General features: G+C 35.8%; 1 protein-coding gene across 4 annotated transcripts in view; it reads left to right on the top strand.

Annotated features, from left to right (window-relative positions):
• CACNA2D1 (calcium voltage-gated channel auxiliary subunit alpha2delta 1) overlaps positions 1-14,524 on the top strand; it is a 361,220-nt gene extending 346,696 nt beyond the window's left edge. For all 4 annotated transcript variants that reach the window (XM_088054909.1, XM_088054908.1, XM_005526028.3 and 1 more), the window contains 2 exons: positions 2,088-2,170; positions 9,962-14,524. In XM_088054909.1, the coding sequence (XP_087911035.1) occupies positions 2,088-2,170; positions 9,962-10,078 (200 nt within the window). In that variant the 3' untranslated portion in view covers positions 10,079-14,524. The remainder of the gene's footprint in view (positions 1-2,087; positions 2,171-9,961) is intronic.
• The last annotated feature ends 910 nt before the right edge of the window (positions 14,525-15,434 follow it).

Raw genomic sequence — 15,434 nt, 5'->3', positions numbered from 1 at the left:
CTGGAGACAGGTGGTTTACGTGCTAGGCTCTTGCAACACAAACATTGAAGTTAAAAGCATGTGAAAGACTGTTTTAATTTACAACCACCTTCATGCCAATCTCTCTGCTTTAGCCTGTTCACTGCAGTAGATACCTGTAAGTGATGGTGATGGAAATACATAAAACGAACATACACATTCTAGGCCAGGAGAAAATCACCTCAGCCATTCTCTTCTATGTAGGCTTGAGGACAGGTGCCAGAAGCAGTAAATCAAGCCATAATTTCGATTACTGTGGCAGAACAGGGAAAACAATTAGTAATACCTCTGTCCACATCAGGAAGTTAGTTGAGACAGCCTCTCCCACTCCTGAAAGAAAAGCAGATGGTGGTACAGATGACTGTGTTTCTTTGGCACAAGCAATGCATTCATTGCCACATTAATAAAACTGGAATTCCATCTACGCTTGGGCTGAAAAGGAAGTTACATTGGGGTGTCATCACATAGCTATGTAAACACAGCCTAATATTCTTCAGTCTTTGACAGTTTGATTAACTGTTTCCACTGTCTGAATTTATAGGCAGCACTCACTATAGAAAATGAAACATGATGAATGGGAAAGGGCACATGACTTGCATTTCCCTGTGGAACCCAAAACTACTAAAAAGCAGCAAATGACCTCAAATGGCAGTCAGAACAGCTGGGTGGGCTTATATTGACTAAAGGAACTATTTTATTTTTATTCAACTATGCAGTACTAAGCTATTCCCTCTCTTCTGTAAATAAGGTACATAGTAAAATGCAGATGTAGCATAACATCACCCAAGCAGACAAAATGACCTTTGGGTGCTATTTAGATGATTATTATTACACTTTGCTTCCTTTTGCTGGTGCAAAGCTGCTGCAGCTTTGCTTATGCACAGTCTCTTAGAATATTTTCGTGTTTCAACTTCCTTTTCAGTTGAGCCACAGCAGAGGAAAGGGGAGGAGAGTCTAATAACATCTGAATGAAGGCAGATACAGATCTGTAGAAATAATGCCTCCATCATCCTGCCTTCTGTTCTCTTTGGCCTCTCCACTTGTTGCACTGAGATTGCTGCACTACTCGTGGTAGTACATGAACAGGATTGCTCCAAGTGTAAATTAGAGCTGCAAAAATACATTCTGACACTCGATTTTTTTAATATGTGTGCTACCTGGAGTGGAATTAAAAAAGCTTAACATACTCAATGGTAATATAAGCAGGTTTCACCAGAAGGCTGTTTTGCAGTTTGCCATACCCATGCCTTTCAAGTCTGCTGCAATGACTGGTGCCCCACATTAGCTAGTGGCACATGTGAAGTGCAGTGTGAAGGACTAACACCAGCAATTACAGATTTCGGAGAAGTGAGCTAAAGCAGTACCTCATATATTCAGTTAGCTAATTAATAGCAGGTCATTTTTCCCCTTTCTCTCCTGCTGTTCTGCTGGTAGTATGGACAGCATTTTCTGTCTGCCCTCATCACTGAAATGCTAATGGGATCTCAGTAGTTTACTACAAAGCCTACAGCAGCATGAGCAGTATACCCCCTATATTTGGGGTAATACAAGTGTACCCATAATAGAACCAGTAGCTTTTATAGGCTTTTACTGCTACTGTATACGACATTACTTTTCCAAAGATTCCTTGCTTTTACTGTGTATCTTCATTATAGCAGAGTAACTCAGTGGTAACATAAGCAGCACCATTGAGAGTTTACTGCCTTATGAAATATTTTCTGAAATATTTATGCAATGATAAAAAAAAATACAGAAAATGTTAAAATAACTCAGTTTTTATTTTAGTTTTTGTTTTTGGTTCTGAAAGTATTCTAAAAAGTTGTGTGTTCATTTTCTTGATTATAGCAGTGCAAAAAAAAAAGGTATGTAATTTTGGTTTATCTAAATGGTTTGGTTGGTTTTCTTGAATCTAAGCAAGGAGCTGTGATGTTTAATAGTGATGTTTATTTCAGCACTCTCTGAATTAGCATAAATCTTGTCTCCTGCCATGTAAAAAAATCCCAAACAATATTGATCCTGCTCGTGTACAATGCAAGAAAAACAGTGACACTCCTTAACCAGAGAAACAGATGAAGGGCCAAATCCATGTGAAATGGTCAAACAACCTAGATACAGAAAGGGTCCTGAAATCTGTTTTGATGAAGCCAAACAGGTAAAACTGAAGTTGTAAGACTTTAAGACTATCTTTACAAACAATTGTAGAGCAGCTTTAGATGATCAGTGAAAACTGTATTTAAGTGTACCTTGGTGCCTAGTAACCTTTTTATCACTATACATACTGTTCATTCTAGACCATAGCCACTCTATTTCAATTAACATAAACTTAACAGCTGCTTTCTTATCTGCCTTTCCTATAACCATTGCACTTTCACACATGATTCCCACTAAAATATCATCAGTGAGCATAAAACTGTTGGTCTCTACAGTGCTGTGAAACTCAGCTCTTCAGTGACTTGCACAAGAAGATTGTAATCTTGGCTTAGAAGTAGTATTTTTATATTAATGTTTCCAAATATTATTTAAAGTACTGCTAAATTACTAAAAATGTTATATGTGTTTTAGGATGTTGTCTCTAATTCTGCAAATTGTACTGCCCTTAGGTCATGATCTTAGCAGGTTTAAAAGTGCGTTGCTTTACTGAAATCAACAAAACTATGCTTTTTGGTACTTCTGTGTTGAATGCATTAGTTTTAAAAGAGAAAAATTATAACTGTGCCACATATCTAAATTATTTTTAATATTCTTTTTATGTTACCATTCAAAGATACAAAAGAGATTATGATGAATTCAAGTTGTTCAGAAGAAATTTCAAGACAAAAAGTACTGAACAAGGAAGTTCCTGTTCCTATTATTAGATACAATAAAAACTTTAAACATGCCTTTTTAATGCCTCATGCAATTTCTGCAATTTTTGCAGTGGAAATATTGTCTTAAGCCAGTGCACTTAGTTGGCAATAACTGCTGTATACCAAAATTTGTTCCAGTCCGTTCTCTGCTTTTCTTGTAATGAGGCACAATTACTGAGATGTCAGTAGTATTTGAAATGTTTAGAGAACTGGTGTTCAATGCATTTTTCTAGTAACCAAATTTTATTTTAAAAAGGAAGTCTTCTTATTGGCCAACAAAGTTTAAAAAAAGTTGAAAACCCATTCAAAAGCTATCCAGCCATTGTAAATAATCCAAGCCATCCTGATGTGATTGTGTGTGAAAGTACAACTCTTGCTCACTAGCTTGATGTGCTGATCAGTGTGTAAGTCATGTGTTTTGTAACAGTGGATTGTTTTGGTTAAGTTTATTTGCAAAATTTGCTGTGAATCTCTTGCTCTTGGGTGGATGCTTCCACATTAACTCTGCTAACTGCCAGCAATCTGCATGATATCTCATCTTGTATGTCTTTTTTTCTGTGTTTTCTTTCCTTTCCTCTACTTGCTACTTTGCCCGTTATTAATAGGATCAGCCTATATGCACAACGAGTCGTGCCTCTGCCATGACGTCCGCTCCTATCTTCATTTTTCTGCAAGTTTTCATGTGGTGTGGATGGTCAGTTACTTTCTCTAATTTTTTGTTTTGTTCTTGGCTTAAAAAATTAGCAGACTTTTCTACTTACTGAGCATACAAAATAAAACAGAATTAAGCGAGTCCCAAAAGCAACAATCTGGAGTAAATTACTGTTGCAATATTAAGGGAAATTAAAAAAGAAAAAAACCTGTCTGGAGCCTTATAAATCATAATTGGTAAACACGACGGCCTCTCCCACAGAACATACAAAAGCAAGGGAACCTGTTGAGTTTATATGGTTCACTCTTTGAAATTGCACATGTAACAGCTTGAGTCTGCATCCTTCTCTTCTAAGCATTTTTCCCTTGTCAAAAGGAACAGAAGAAGAAAGTTTTTTCACAGAAACAAAGATACAAAGCAAATAGAAGAGACATCATACCTGTGAGAGTAAAGCTTCACTTAGGAGGTGCCAAGGATGAGTGTTATTGTGTGAGTGTTGCTATTGAGAAGAGTGAGGAGTTTTCACTGCATTCAAATGAACACAGTAGTTAATGATGGAAGATAATGGTGTGCATCGAATTGGTTAAACTAGGAATTCAGTAAAATAGTATTTTTTTACTTCTTAATTTTTGGCGACCTAAACATATTAATTGCCTGATTACAGCAGAAGGTGAGGTATATCTTCTAATTAACTCCTGCATATTGACAAAGTGCAGACTCTGGGGTTTACAAGTAAAGCCTTGGCAATTAGATTGTGTTGCATTTGATGGTGTGGGACTGTGTCATGTGTTACTGTGCAAGTGACATATCTGCAAGAGAACTGCTGATCTAAAGAGCAAAAAAATGTGTGACTGAAGGGGCTTCTGATCAGCGTTGTTCTGAAAACCACTAGAGGGAGATACTCACATGTCTTTCAAAGTAAAGCAAACTGAGGCAGAACTGAAAGCTTACAGGGAATTTTTCAAAGTTAGTATAATGAAATATTGTAATTAATTGAAATTTAGAACAGTCATTTTCACCATACTTTATTTATATATATACATTGAATATACATTCAAAGTAATTTATAATCTCTCCATACTTTAGGGAAAATTCAATTAATATCTTGTTATACCAATCTCTCTTGAACATAAGTGAAAAAAATATCTTTAAATTCTGTTTAACAGTTTATTATTTGAGTAATTTTGAAGTTTCTTATTCTGTATTTAAATGACGTCATTTCTTGCAAACCTAGGAACTTGCACAGCCATGGCAGAAGATTGTAGGGAAAGGTGAAAGGCCTTTCTTTAAGCCAGTAGTATTTCACATTAAAATCTAGATTAACATCTCATATTCTTGCTCATGCAATTTGCTCTGCACATAGCTTACTTTAATTAAAAAGCTACTGTCCAATGTACATAAAGCAGCAGAGACTCACCTTGAACTGAATTCTTTATGCCCAAAATGTACTTTCTCCTTAAGGTGGGAAACGCACAGAATATAATTTTAGCTGATAAGCTTTTGGCAACAGAAAGTTACAAAGGTAATTTTGTTCCTCCATCTTGTTTTTAATAACTTTCTGATTTTGGAAATGGGTTCTCTCTGGACATTAATCTGAATAGTTATATTAAATCAATGAAGCCAGCACTGATATAATCCAGCTGATCAGGTTTTTTTTTTTTACTTTTCATCAAGGATAACAAAATAGTCATTATCACTGCTTCAAATGGCTTGCTCTTATTTTGTACATGCACACTGGTTTTGTTTGCCATGCCTGAGAATAAAGGAAAAAACTGTACAGATTTTTAGCCCCCACTGGGAATGTCTTACTTCCATCAGCTCCCAGGTATGTCAGTGGGAGCTTTGAGGGTGATCAGCAGTCGAGGCCACTGGATAAATCTTGGTGGAATTGCCTGCGTCCCCCGTCTGTGCATGGGGGTCTGAACACCTCTGACAGCTTTGTCTGCTAGTCCAGGCAAAGGAGGGTAACCCAAAATTTATGAACGACCATGCATTGAAACTGGAAGTGACTCTTGAGTAAAAGCAAAGGTGTTCTCCATGTGATATGAAACATTTAAAATACATGCTTATAAAAGGTATAACTCTGAGGTAATCAATTGGTATCAAAGGCCAGATCAGAAGCTCTTTGGGCAGATGTTGTTTTACCCTTTTATATGTCAGAGTAGCACAGTGGGTTCTGATGAATTACTATAATTTAAAAACAAACTTTTAGTAAACTAAAAAGTTATAGTGCACTTCTAAAGGAGTAACAAGTATGTTTATAGCCTTAGCATATACATGTATATCTGTATTTATAGTTCCTAGTGTATTTTTAAAATTTTGGACTGGCAGTGTCTTCAAGGAAGTGCTGATATATAGCAATTATTCTGTGGTTTTGATACTTAACAATGAAGGTATGGTTTTATAAAAGCATTCATTTCCATTCTGAACGTGCTGAATAATTTTCATAGCATGTGATGCTGTAAAACTGCCTTATCTAGAGCTGTGATAGTAAGGCATGACATGAAGGAGATGACATTTGGATTTGATACTTCTCTACCTTAAGCATGCAAGGAAATTCAATGTGATTAATGTGAGAAATTACTCACACTTCTGGTGGCTTACAACAATTCTTTCCAATTTCTTTTACATTTCTTTCTCTCTTCGAAGAGAATTAATATGCAGATGTAATTTTGAAGACAACAAAGAGAGGACATCTCCACTGGTCTGTTATTCAGGATTTGTGTGATTAATGTCATAGGCTGGAAAATTTCAGTGAAACTGCTTAAAAATAGTTCAGTGTCTAATTTTACTGGAAGAGGTAAAGATAAGATAGGGTAAAGAGAGGATAAAGTGATGCTGTATATCTTTCTTATAAGATACTTCAGAAGAAATCTCAAAAATAACATTAACATGAAACAGTTGAAAAGTTTCCTTAAAGCTCAAGAAGAGGGAAAGTGTTTTCAAAAATGGAATTTGGGGACCATTCAAAACTGACATTTATCTCAATCTGGTTTTAAATTAGGGATGGAATCCCACTTATTTCTAGGGGACCCTTGATTGTTTTGATTCATGTAAATAAACACATAATCAGATTTTCTCCCCTTTTTATCTATTTTATTTTCCTTGAAAGTATTTTCACATGTTCTGTAATTTTGACAAGAGTGAAAACTCAAAAGAAAATTACAGTGAAATTCTGAAAAAAATTGATTTAGATTGAATTTACTGTACCTTCTTTCCCACTACTATTTTTGTCTTAGCTTAGAACACATAATTAACTGATGCCAGAGACAATATTTAGAAATTTTTATTGGCAGAACTGCTGGTTTACCACTGCAGATTGGTCTACAAACCTCAGAAATTTAATGTGTTTTTGATCAATATGTTAAAATCTCACTAACCTTGAAATAAGTGTAAAAACCCTGTATACTTTTGTGTAGTGCAGTTTAATAGTGTCGTTCGTAGTAAGAAGTTGCCTCTCCTCCATGAGGCTTCCAAGAAATTCTCTACTGTTGTGAATTGTGAATCCCTTAAAAACTTCTCTGTGTAGTTTTAGGGAGAGGGAAAAACATACTAAAATACTTCTTTTCAACCCTATAGGAATATTTCATCGTATGACTGATGAATGTAAGAGTAGTTGAGAAATTGTGGTGTAGTTAGAAAAATCTCAGAGCAAGTAGAAATGGACAGCAGAATGGAGGGTGTTTTCAAGTACATATGGTGGTAGGATTAATCTATGAAGATAATTTGCAATATTTGGTCTAATGCAAGAAGGTGTAAGATGAGTCCTGTATAATTCAATATGTGGAGGCCTACTGGCTTTGTGTCCATACTGGATGCCATTTTCACTATAAAGGAATTTTCCCCTCATATTAAACACAATTTTGTTTAAGACCTTCATTTTACTACTTATACTCTCCAGACATCTCCTGTCTGTTGGAAATTTTAAATCTGCTGCTTTGCTTTCAACTCTTTCCTCAAAGATGACTCTTCTAAGTAATTTCAGTGATAAGAATAATAAATACCAAGAGGTAACACCAAGTGCCTTTTGCTGAATTCATGTTAGAGGAAACCTTCACTGATAATTCTGTTTTTAATGGTAATCACTGCGAGAAAGAAGCAGCAGAGTTATTTTTAAGGGCTTTAAATAGAAATAAAGCTGCATGACAAGATACAATGCAGATGCAAATAGTGACAGAGCCAAACTAAATAAACCAGAATGTTCAGTGCATCTTGAAATCTTAGCGTCCTAGTCCAAATCTGGTGCAGCAGAGTTCACTTAGGACTCCTTGTTGACCAGAAAACTTAGGAATTTTGAACTTGTAGAGAGCAATCAACTAAGAAGAAACAAAAAACCAAACCAAAATAACAACAAAAAACCAAACCAAACAAAAAGCCAAAGCCAAAATTATACAACCAAATTATAAAGCTAACACCGGACAGAGATATGTCTGGAAAACACTACTGTTAATAAACAATGGTGGCCAACATGAGGTATTTACTTTAGGACAAAATGAATTTTTGTTTCTTTCTAAGGAAATTTAATGCTGATTTGGTGGTTTTTTTGGGCTTAGGATTGTTGGGGTTTTTTTACATCCAAGTTTCTAAAGGAGATGCTTGGTGAATGCTATAACTCCTGATAATGTACTGAGTCTGCTTTGTCTGCTTTATCTGATTTTCCATATTTTTCCCAAACTGTTTTGGAAACCTACCAGCTTAAAAGAATGCATTGTGTGGAGAATAAATAACATTAAGGTTCTTACCCATTAAAGCTGGTATAAAGAACTCATTGAAAGCCTTTGCTATGCCCTGTAATTTCCAAATTCTGTCTTTACACCTCTGTTATGAAGGAGTTGCCCTAACGTCATTGGTTTTGTGCTTTTGATTTAGTCAAAAATTTCTATTATCATTTCAGTGTATTCTGCAGAGAGGTTATAAAAAAACACTTTATCTCCCTCCCCGCCTTATTTCCTGTTTATAGCTGATCTGCCATTTTTATGTGCTTTTTTGTTCTTGCACATTTGAGTAAACTTGATGTCCTGCACTGCTATTCTTACAAAGCTGGGAAGTTTTGCTTAAGGAAACCAAAATTTGCTTAAAGAAATTTGCTAAAAAATTAAAGGTTGTTTAATGGCTCTTTCTTACTTACCCTGATTGTACTTTTTATAGACACACACACATCCCTCAGCCTTTTCTGGAGTATATTAATTGCGTATGCCTCAGAGGCATGTCTGTCTGAACCAGGAGCTTTTCCTGCCTTTTGTCTTTCCTCTGCTTTCTGTTATATTTTTTTTTATTATTATTATTATTATTTCTGTGCCAACAGCCAGTCTCTGTTACTGTTCAGATTCAGTTATCTATCCTTCCCTGAATATATTGCTCCTGTTCAAGAAGTTTCCCCAGTTGCTAATATACCTGCATTCCTTTCCACCCACACTGGATTTTTTGCCCTTGGAGGCTTGGAGTCTTTTTGGAAAATGGAAAGTGTCTTTTTATACCATGGGTACAGAATACAGTGAAAACAAAAGACCAAATATTTTCAGCCTTCAGAGCTAACCATGAATCTCAGACTTGTTAGACAAAGCTGTGAGGGGAAAATTTTCCTGGCTTTTTAGGTACTCATCAGAGTTGTATCAGTCTTGAGAAACAAGGTCTAAGGTGTTACAGGCTCCAGAACAGGTATCAAGTGTATTTCAGCCAGATTAATGAATAGGTCCATCATGTGAAAGGTATTGAGCATTACAAGCAAGGTGGGACCAAAGAACAGCAACTGATGGTGGAGAGGAATGAAGAAAAGTGGTGTGATTGCTGTGTGGCATAAGGAATAGTTACTGATGCATGACAGAGTGCTTCAGCTCAGAGAGAGCTTCAAACTGTATCAAGCTGTACACAAGTAGTGCAATAGAAAATTTCCTTCTCATACTTGAGCACCAGAGGCATAGAAAGGATTTTCATTCCCTTTGATCATATCTTCACCTGCAGACCATATTCATTTTATTGTGCAATCATTTGATGAAGTGGACATAAACATATCTTGGTATTTGCTTTCTAATCTTGAAAAGTTATCTGTTCTATATTTTCTCACAACAAAGTCATACTCAGAATCTTAAAATGAATGTTGTTTTAAAGAATATAGATGGTGTTAACTTGGGCCCCCAGGTATATTCCATATTGTTTCTTGTTTGATGGTGTAAGTATCTCATCTAGTTCATAAGTGTGTGCTCTAAACCTTGAAAGTATTTAGTCCTCCCATGTTTTTAGTTAAAGTAATAATGTCACTCTTTTTATCAAAAATCAGAGGAAATTACAGGAACTGTTTTACTGCTATTTTAGCAAAATAACATATATAAGACCAAAAAGGATGCTTCGATGGTAGTTCAAAATGTTGAAAACTATGCTGTAGGTTACTTCTCAAGCAGCTTCACTGTAATTAATATTAAATGATTTCTACTCTTCTTGTCAACAGGAAGATTCGGCTGACTGCGGTGGGGCCTCTGGTCTGAGTCCATCACTGTGGTCTATGGTAGCAATTCAGTTGGTCCTGCTTTGGCTGTTATCTGGCAGCAGACACTGCCAGTTATGACCTTGCTAAACCAAAACCTGCATAACTTAATCAAGACCTGGCCAAAACGATAGCCTCAGTTTCATTTTTGAAAGGGTCAGCTAAGAGACAGCAGCAGAACAGCAGTGCTCGTGTCTGGTTATCACGCGTTGTGAGACTCATCGAGGCACCACGATGCCTGCATGTTGGAGTGTCAGATCCTTAAACGTGTGTGAATGCTGCATCATCTACATCCAAACAGATTTCTGTACGTGCCCCGTTGGGGAAATCTAAAACCTTTTGTTTATTCATTTGTTTGTTGTTGTAATCTTGATGACTTCATGTAAAAGGGCTCCCCTAACAATGGCTTATGTATATGACTTTCATTTCTTTTAAGCTTTGGATATCTGAAAGATTTATATTCTTTTACGTGAACAGTTGTTTAAAAACCAAAAAGAAAAAGGAAAAAAGAAAACGTTCTCCCCAATATACATTAATAGCGCCACAATGGCTGCTTTCAACCTCTGTTTTGTCCAAACTAGTTGAGTAAAATGAAAATATTGGCCAGTCTTTACCAGAAGTTCAGCATGATTGGAATGCTTTATGATGAGTGGTTAATTCTTCCAAAATGAATCATGCAGCCAGCTAAGCTTTGGTAGGTTGATACTGTATGTATAAAGTAAGGAAGGGAGAAAACTACTGTGTTTCAAAATACAAAGGAACTGGAGAGTGTAACAAAGTGATTTTCATCTTAAACTTGGTGTCATCTGTCAGAAAAAAATGCTAATTTCAATGTAATATTCACCTCCTTTTCACAATGCAGTTACATATAAAGCTAGTAGAAATTCTTCAAAGGCTGAAACAAAAATGCTTGTGAATAAAAAATGTCTTTGTGATATTTGAACGTTGGTTTCCAGGGGTATTTTGCATGATGATGATGATGATGATGCTATATTATTGTTTTTCAGTTTGTTTTCTTTGATGGTAGAGTATAGTTCATTGAAAAGATAACAGAGTGATTCTTGTATTGTGTGAGAAATTGAACAATGCAATGTGTTGCAATCAAATCATATTAAATTATATTATGAAACAGAGCTCTGAATATACTGTGCAATGGAAAAGCTGAGAAAATAGGGTAAATATAGCTATTGTAATGAAAGAGTTGAGGTGAATTTTTTACAGAATAGCGATCTCACATGAAAATCTGTGTACAGATATTTTAAGAATATAAAAATCAGATTTAACACATTTATTTTTGGAAGTATATGTTCTCTAAGGTTCATATCAGGTTCCCCCTTTGTTTCCTTCATATAAGCCCACCTATAATTTTAAAACTTCTGCTGTTGCTATTTATTAATGAAAATAGCATATTTAACAGCAAAATGACCTGGTTGCTGCAATTGGAAAAAAGATAAACAAATGGGGAGCCTTGAATCTATATGTATGCACATTGATACTTGATTGTGAATAATAACTCTAGAAGTTTTTATACAACCTCATTGGTGATACAGGTTGGTGCAGTAAATTACAATATTACAGTGTAGCATAGTGTTGATGCAAAATATGATTTGCGCTTTTTTTTCTAGTTTTCAGAACTAAACAGTATTGCAAGACAGCTAAACCAATGAATGTGCAACTCTGCTGGTATTGTACAGTTCTGCTAACTGCAAAATGCAAATATTAATATGGCACAATACACTAGCTCTTTTAAAAATAAAAAAATGCAAATCATTGGTATGTATATGCTGGCAATTGATTGATATAATTTTGATCATGCCAAAAGCTTAAAGAAATGATTGGGCATGCATTAATATCCTATGAAAACTGAAGAAGCTACTCAAAGCCACGGCATGGCTTGAGCGATCAGATGTCTACAGTAGTTGTACTCACGGCTGGTTCATTGTTTTTCATGTACATTGGCTCCAGCTATGTATTTTCTCATGTTTGGGAATACAGTGAGTGAAAAAAATAAATCCTGACCTGTTGTTCAGTGAAAAAAATCTAGATTTAAATATATATATACCTAGCAGTGTAATGAGGTTAAAAGTACAATCAACTGTTTTGGATGACTTCAGGTCCTCCTCAGGGAAGATGAGCTAACATTGATAATAAGGGTGAAGAAAAACTTCCTTCCAGACCATAGTGCTGCAGTTCTGTTCACCCTAGCCCCAGTTACCACCCGATAAAAAAATTAGTTTGAGTGTTTCTAATGCCAAGACTGCATCCAGTATCTTTCATTAATGCGTCCAATTGACATTTTATGGGAGGAGTAAGTTTTCTAGGATTAGGCCAATAATTACTGCACTCACTGCCTTTACTCTGAGGTTACTTTAAATACTAGTTGGTTTGTGTTGTGCTTTTTTAATTTCACGTTAGTGTACTAAGTTTTCTATAGTTTTCACTTACCTTCCCAAAAGAAACCCTTCATGGACAAGTTGCACTGTTTCAAACACTTTGCTTATGCTGGTAGGCTATTTTCAGAGTTACTTAATAAGAATTTGATTAGAGTTTGTAAGGAGAAAGAAAGAAAGATGGCACAAATTCATGCTCTCACAGGAAACAACTGTGGCTTTTGCTTTCATCCCACTTCCCTTAGAGTGCTCAAATGTAAAAGGAGGGAGAAGTCTATGCCATGCAGACATAGAGCCCTCCTGGGCAATCCAAAGAGGGAAATGACCTTTGTTCCTCTCCTTCACCCCTCTATATGACCTGAAATATATGCTTCTATACAAACATTTAGCCTTCCAGCTAACATTATAACATTCTATATAAACATCTAGCCAGCGTGATACCCATTTTATTAATACTTTAGAAAGTAGTGAGGGTTTAAAATACTTTGAAATTATATATTAGAATATAACCAAGTGATGGTCAAGACTTTTTTAAAATACCCTAGTATCTGCAAAATGCAAACCAAAAAATGCAATCTGAACTTTAGCTATCTCAAAATATGAGTACCAGTCTGATAGTAATAGCTCGCATGAGTAAATGCAAATTCTCATGCAGAAGAGTATCCTTACTCTCACAGTGCATCATAGTCATCTCTTGTCTTTGAAAGAATCAGCTTGATCCTAAAATTTAAATAAGATATTTTTAAATATGATTTACTGTAAAAAAGTTGTGGTTTCTAAAGCCAGAAAAAAGGCTCTGTTGATGGTTGCTCAAATCCTTTAAATAGTGCAAAGGGAACTTTTGGGACTGGTTCAGTTCACACAGAAGTCATGCAGTGTATTGTTCATCTGACAAGTAACCACCATTAAAGTTGTTATGGCATGGTACTGTGAAAAACATGATCTGAGGACTTCACATGAAAGGTTTCTTTCTAGTTTTTGCTTTTACACAACCAGCATTACTGCCAAAACACTGACCGTGGTCCATATTTGTAACAGGTTTTTAACATGACATAGCAGGTCTGATGACAAGATTTTTAGGTCCTGTACCTTTAAGACTTTAGTATGATCTTTTTCATGTTTCTAACGCTTGAGGCTCTACTGCTTAACTTGACAAAAACAACAGTGTTGCTGCCATTTGTAAGTTTTCCTACAATATTCCTTTTATTAACTAAAAACCTGGCCTTACTGGTTTCAAATAAGCAGTATCCCTTTTAAGTGACCTTCGCAACCCAAGTGTTACTTGCTGTGGTTGAGAGCTTTTTGCTGTCACTGAAGAGACATTAAGACCTTTTTTCCCATTAACACATAACAAACATGCTTAGTATGACTTAACTCCAAAATACAACCTCAGTACCCCTGATCCAAAAATTCAGATGCTAGCACACTGGTTATTAAGAAATATATTAATGCCTACAAGGCACTGCAATGCACTCGGGTGTTTTTGGAATGTCAACCTAAGGTGAAATCTTAATAACTCCTTTCCAGGATAAATTTTACCCTAACTTCATCAGATATCTAAGCCTTTAACAAAGGCCAGATTTATTATTATTTTGTTCATACCACAATGTTAATATTGTTAATACTCATTGTACACTATTGTAAAAAGATTAAAACAAAGCGTCTGAAAACAATTCAAGACTTTTGAAAAGTTAGCCTCACCCTCTTCCCAGCTACTTGCATCTGTCCTGTTTATGGTTTAAAAGCAAAACATCATCTTGAAGAAATATTTCACTGAGGCTAAAGGGATACTGTCTTGTTCAGATGCCATGAAATTGAGATTGTGATCTGACAAAGCTGTCTTCTCTTCTTGTGTTGTATGGAATGTCTGGATCATGCTTTCTGGGATATTTTTATTGAAATGCTCAGTGTGCGTTTCTGCAAAAAAAGACTTGGTTGCTCTTACAAGGCAAGCAAGTCTTTCTCCCTTTTCTTGTGTTCTCTTGACACTTTTGTGGAACTTGACAAGCCTGGAAAAAAATAATTTTTTGTAAAAATTTGTACAATAATGTTATAAAAATTTATAATCCTAGAACTGTTGTGTTAATTATTGTGCAAAAACAGTATATTCAGAATAAAAGTTTATCATTTAAAATCAGCAACTATTTTATTGTTCCTTCTATATAATAAAAACATGCAAATAATAGCCTATATTATTTGCTATATAATACTTCTGAGTTTCATATAATTATACCTAAGTGTCTGAAGAGAGGGAAGATAGTGACTTAATGCAGGTCCTCATGGGGTTCAGAGAAGGATGCACAGAAACCTCCATTTCTGTTTCATTTGTGCCTGTGAAAATTTAAAACAAAAACACTTGGAAAAAATATAACCATTGAAGTCTGAGGTCTGTAAAGCTCTCAGTAAAATAAGAGTCCAAGACAGCTGAAGTATCCCTGTTGTCCCAAAACAATTGCTTTTGGAAGGGTTGCCATTTGCTAACTTGTAAACACTGATGAAGTCCAAGAGTTCATTCACATGGAGAAGTAGAGTAAAATCAGATGGATCAAATCGGTCCTGCCCAAGTTGTTGTCCCCACCTCTGACCAAAACTGAGTCATGATTCCTTCAGCTTCTGTACTGCTGCTGTTCTTAGCTAAGCACTATTATAAAAGTGGATGTATGTACCTTAATAACCAGGCTTGGGGTGCTCAGGAGGTGCTTTGCTGGTTTCAGACTTCCTGCAGGGGCACTGGCAATCTCTGTCAGAAGTGCAGGGCAAAAGGCTGCAAGTAGCAACTGCTTTAAAGCCTGATTTTTATCCTTAACTGCGAATGTATCACAGCCTAGAGAGAATGGCAGTTGTAAAATTCTGATGGATTTACTGAATCCCCGAGGAGTAGATAAGAGAATAAGAAATCAAATGCAGATTCTAGTTCTGCAAAGCAATAGATCACCCATGTGGAAATGCTACAAGGCAGTGCATGACACTGCATCAACATCCAGAGATTACCAGCCTCAACTAGATTAAACATTGCTCCCTAACTGCATGATTATCCCCACATGCTG

Source organism: Pseudopodoces humilis, chromosome 5, assembly GCF_049639895.1.
Source record: "Pseudopodoces humilis isolate 2021_Gansu_Grassland_sample_001 chromosome 5, ASM4963989v1, whole genome shotgun sequence".
NCBI classification, from domain to species: Eukaryota; Metazoa; Chordata; class Aves; order Passeriformes; family Paridae; genus Pseudopodoces; species Pseudopodoces humilis.
Note: the sequence above shows the minus strand (reverse complement) of the source record. Positions and strands in the feature narration are given on the sequence as shown.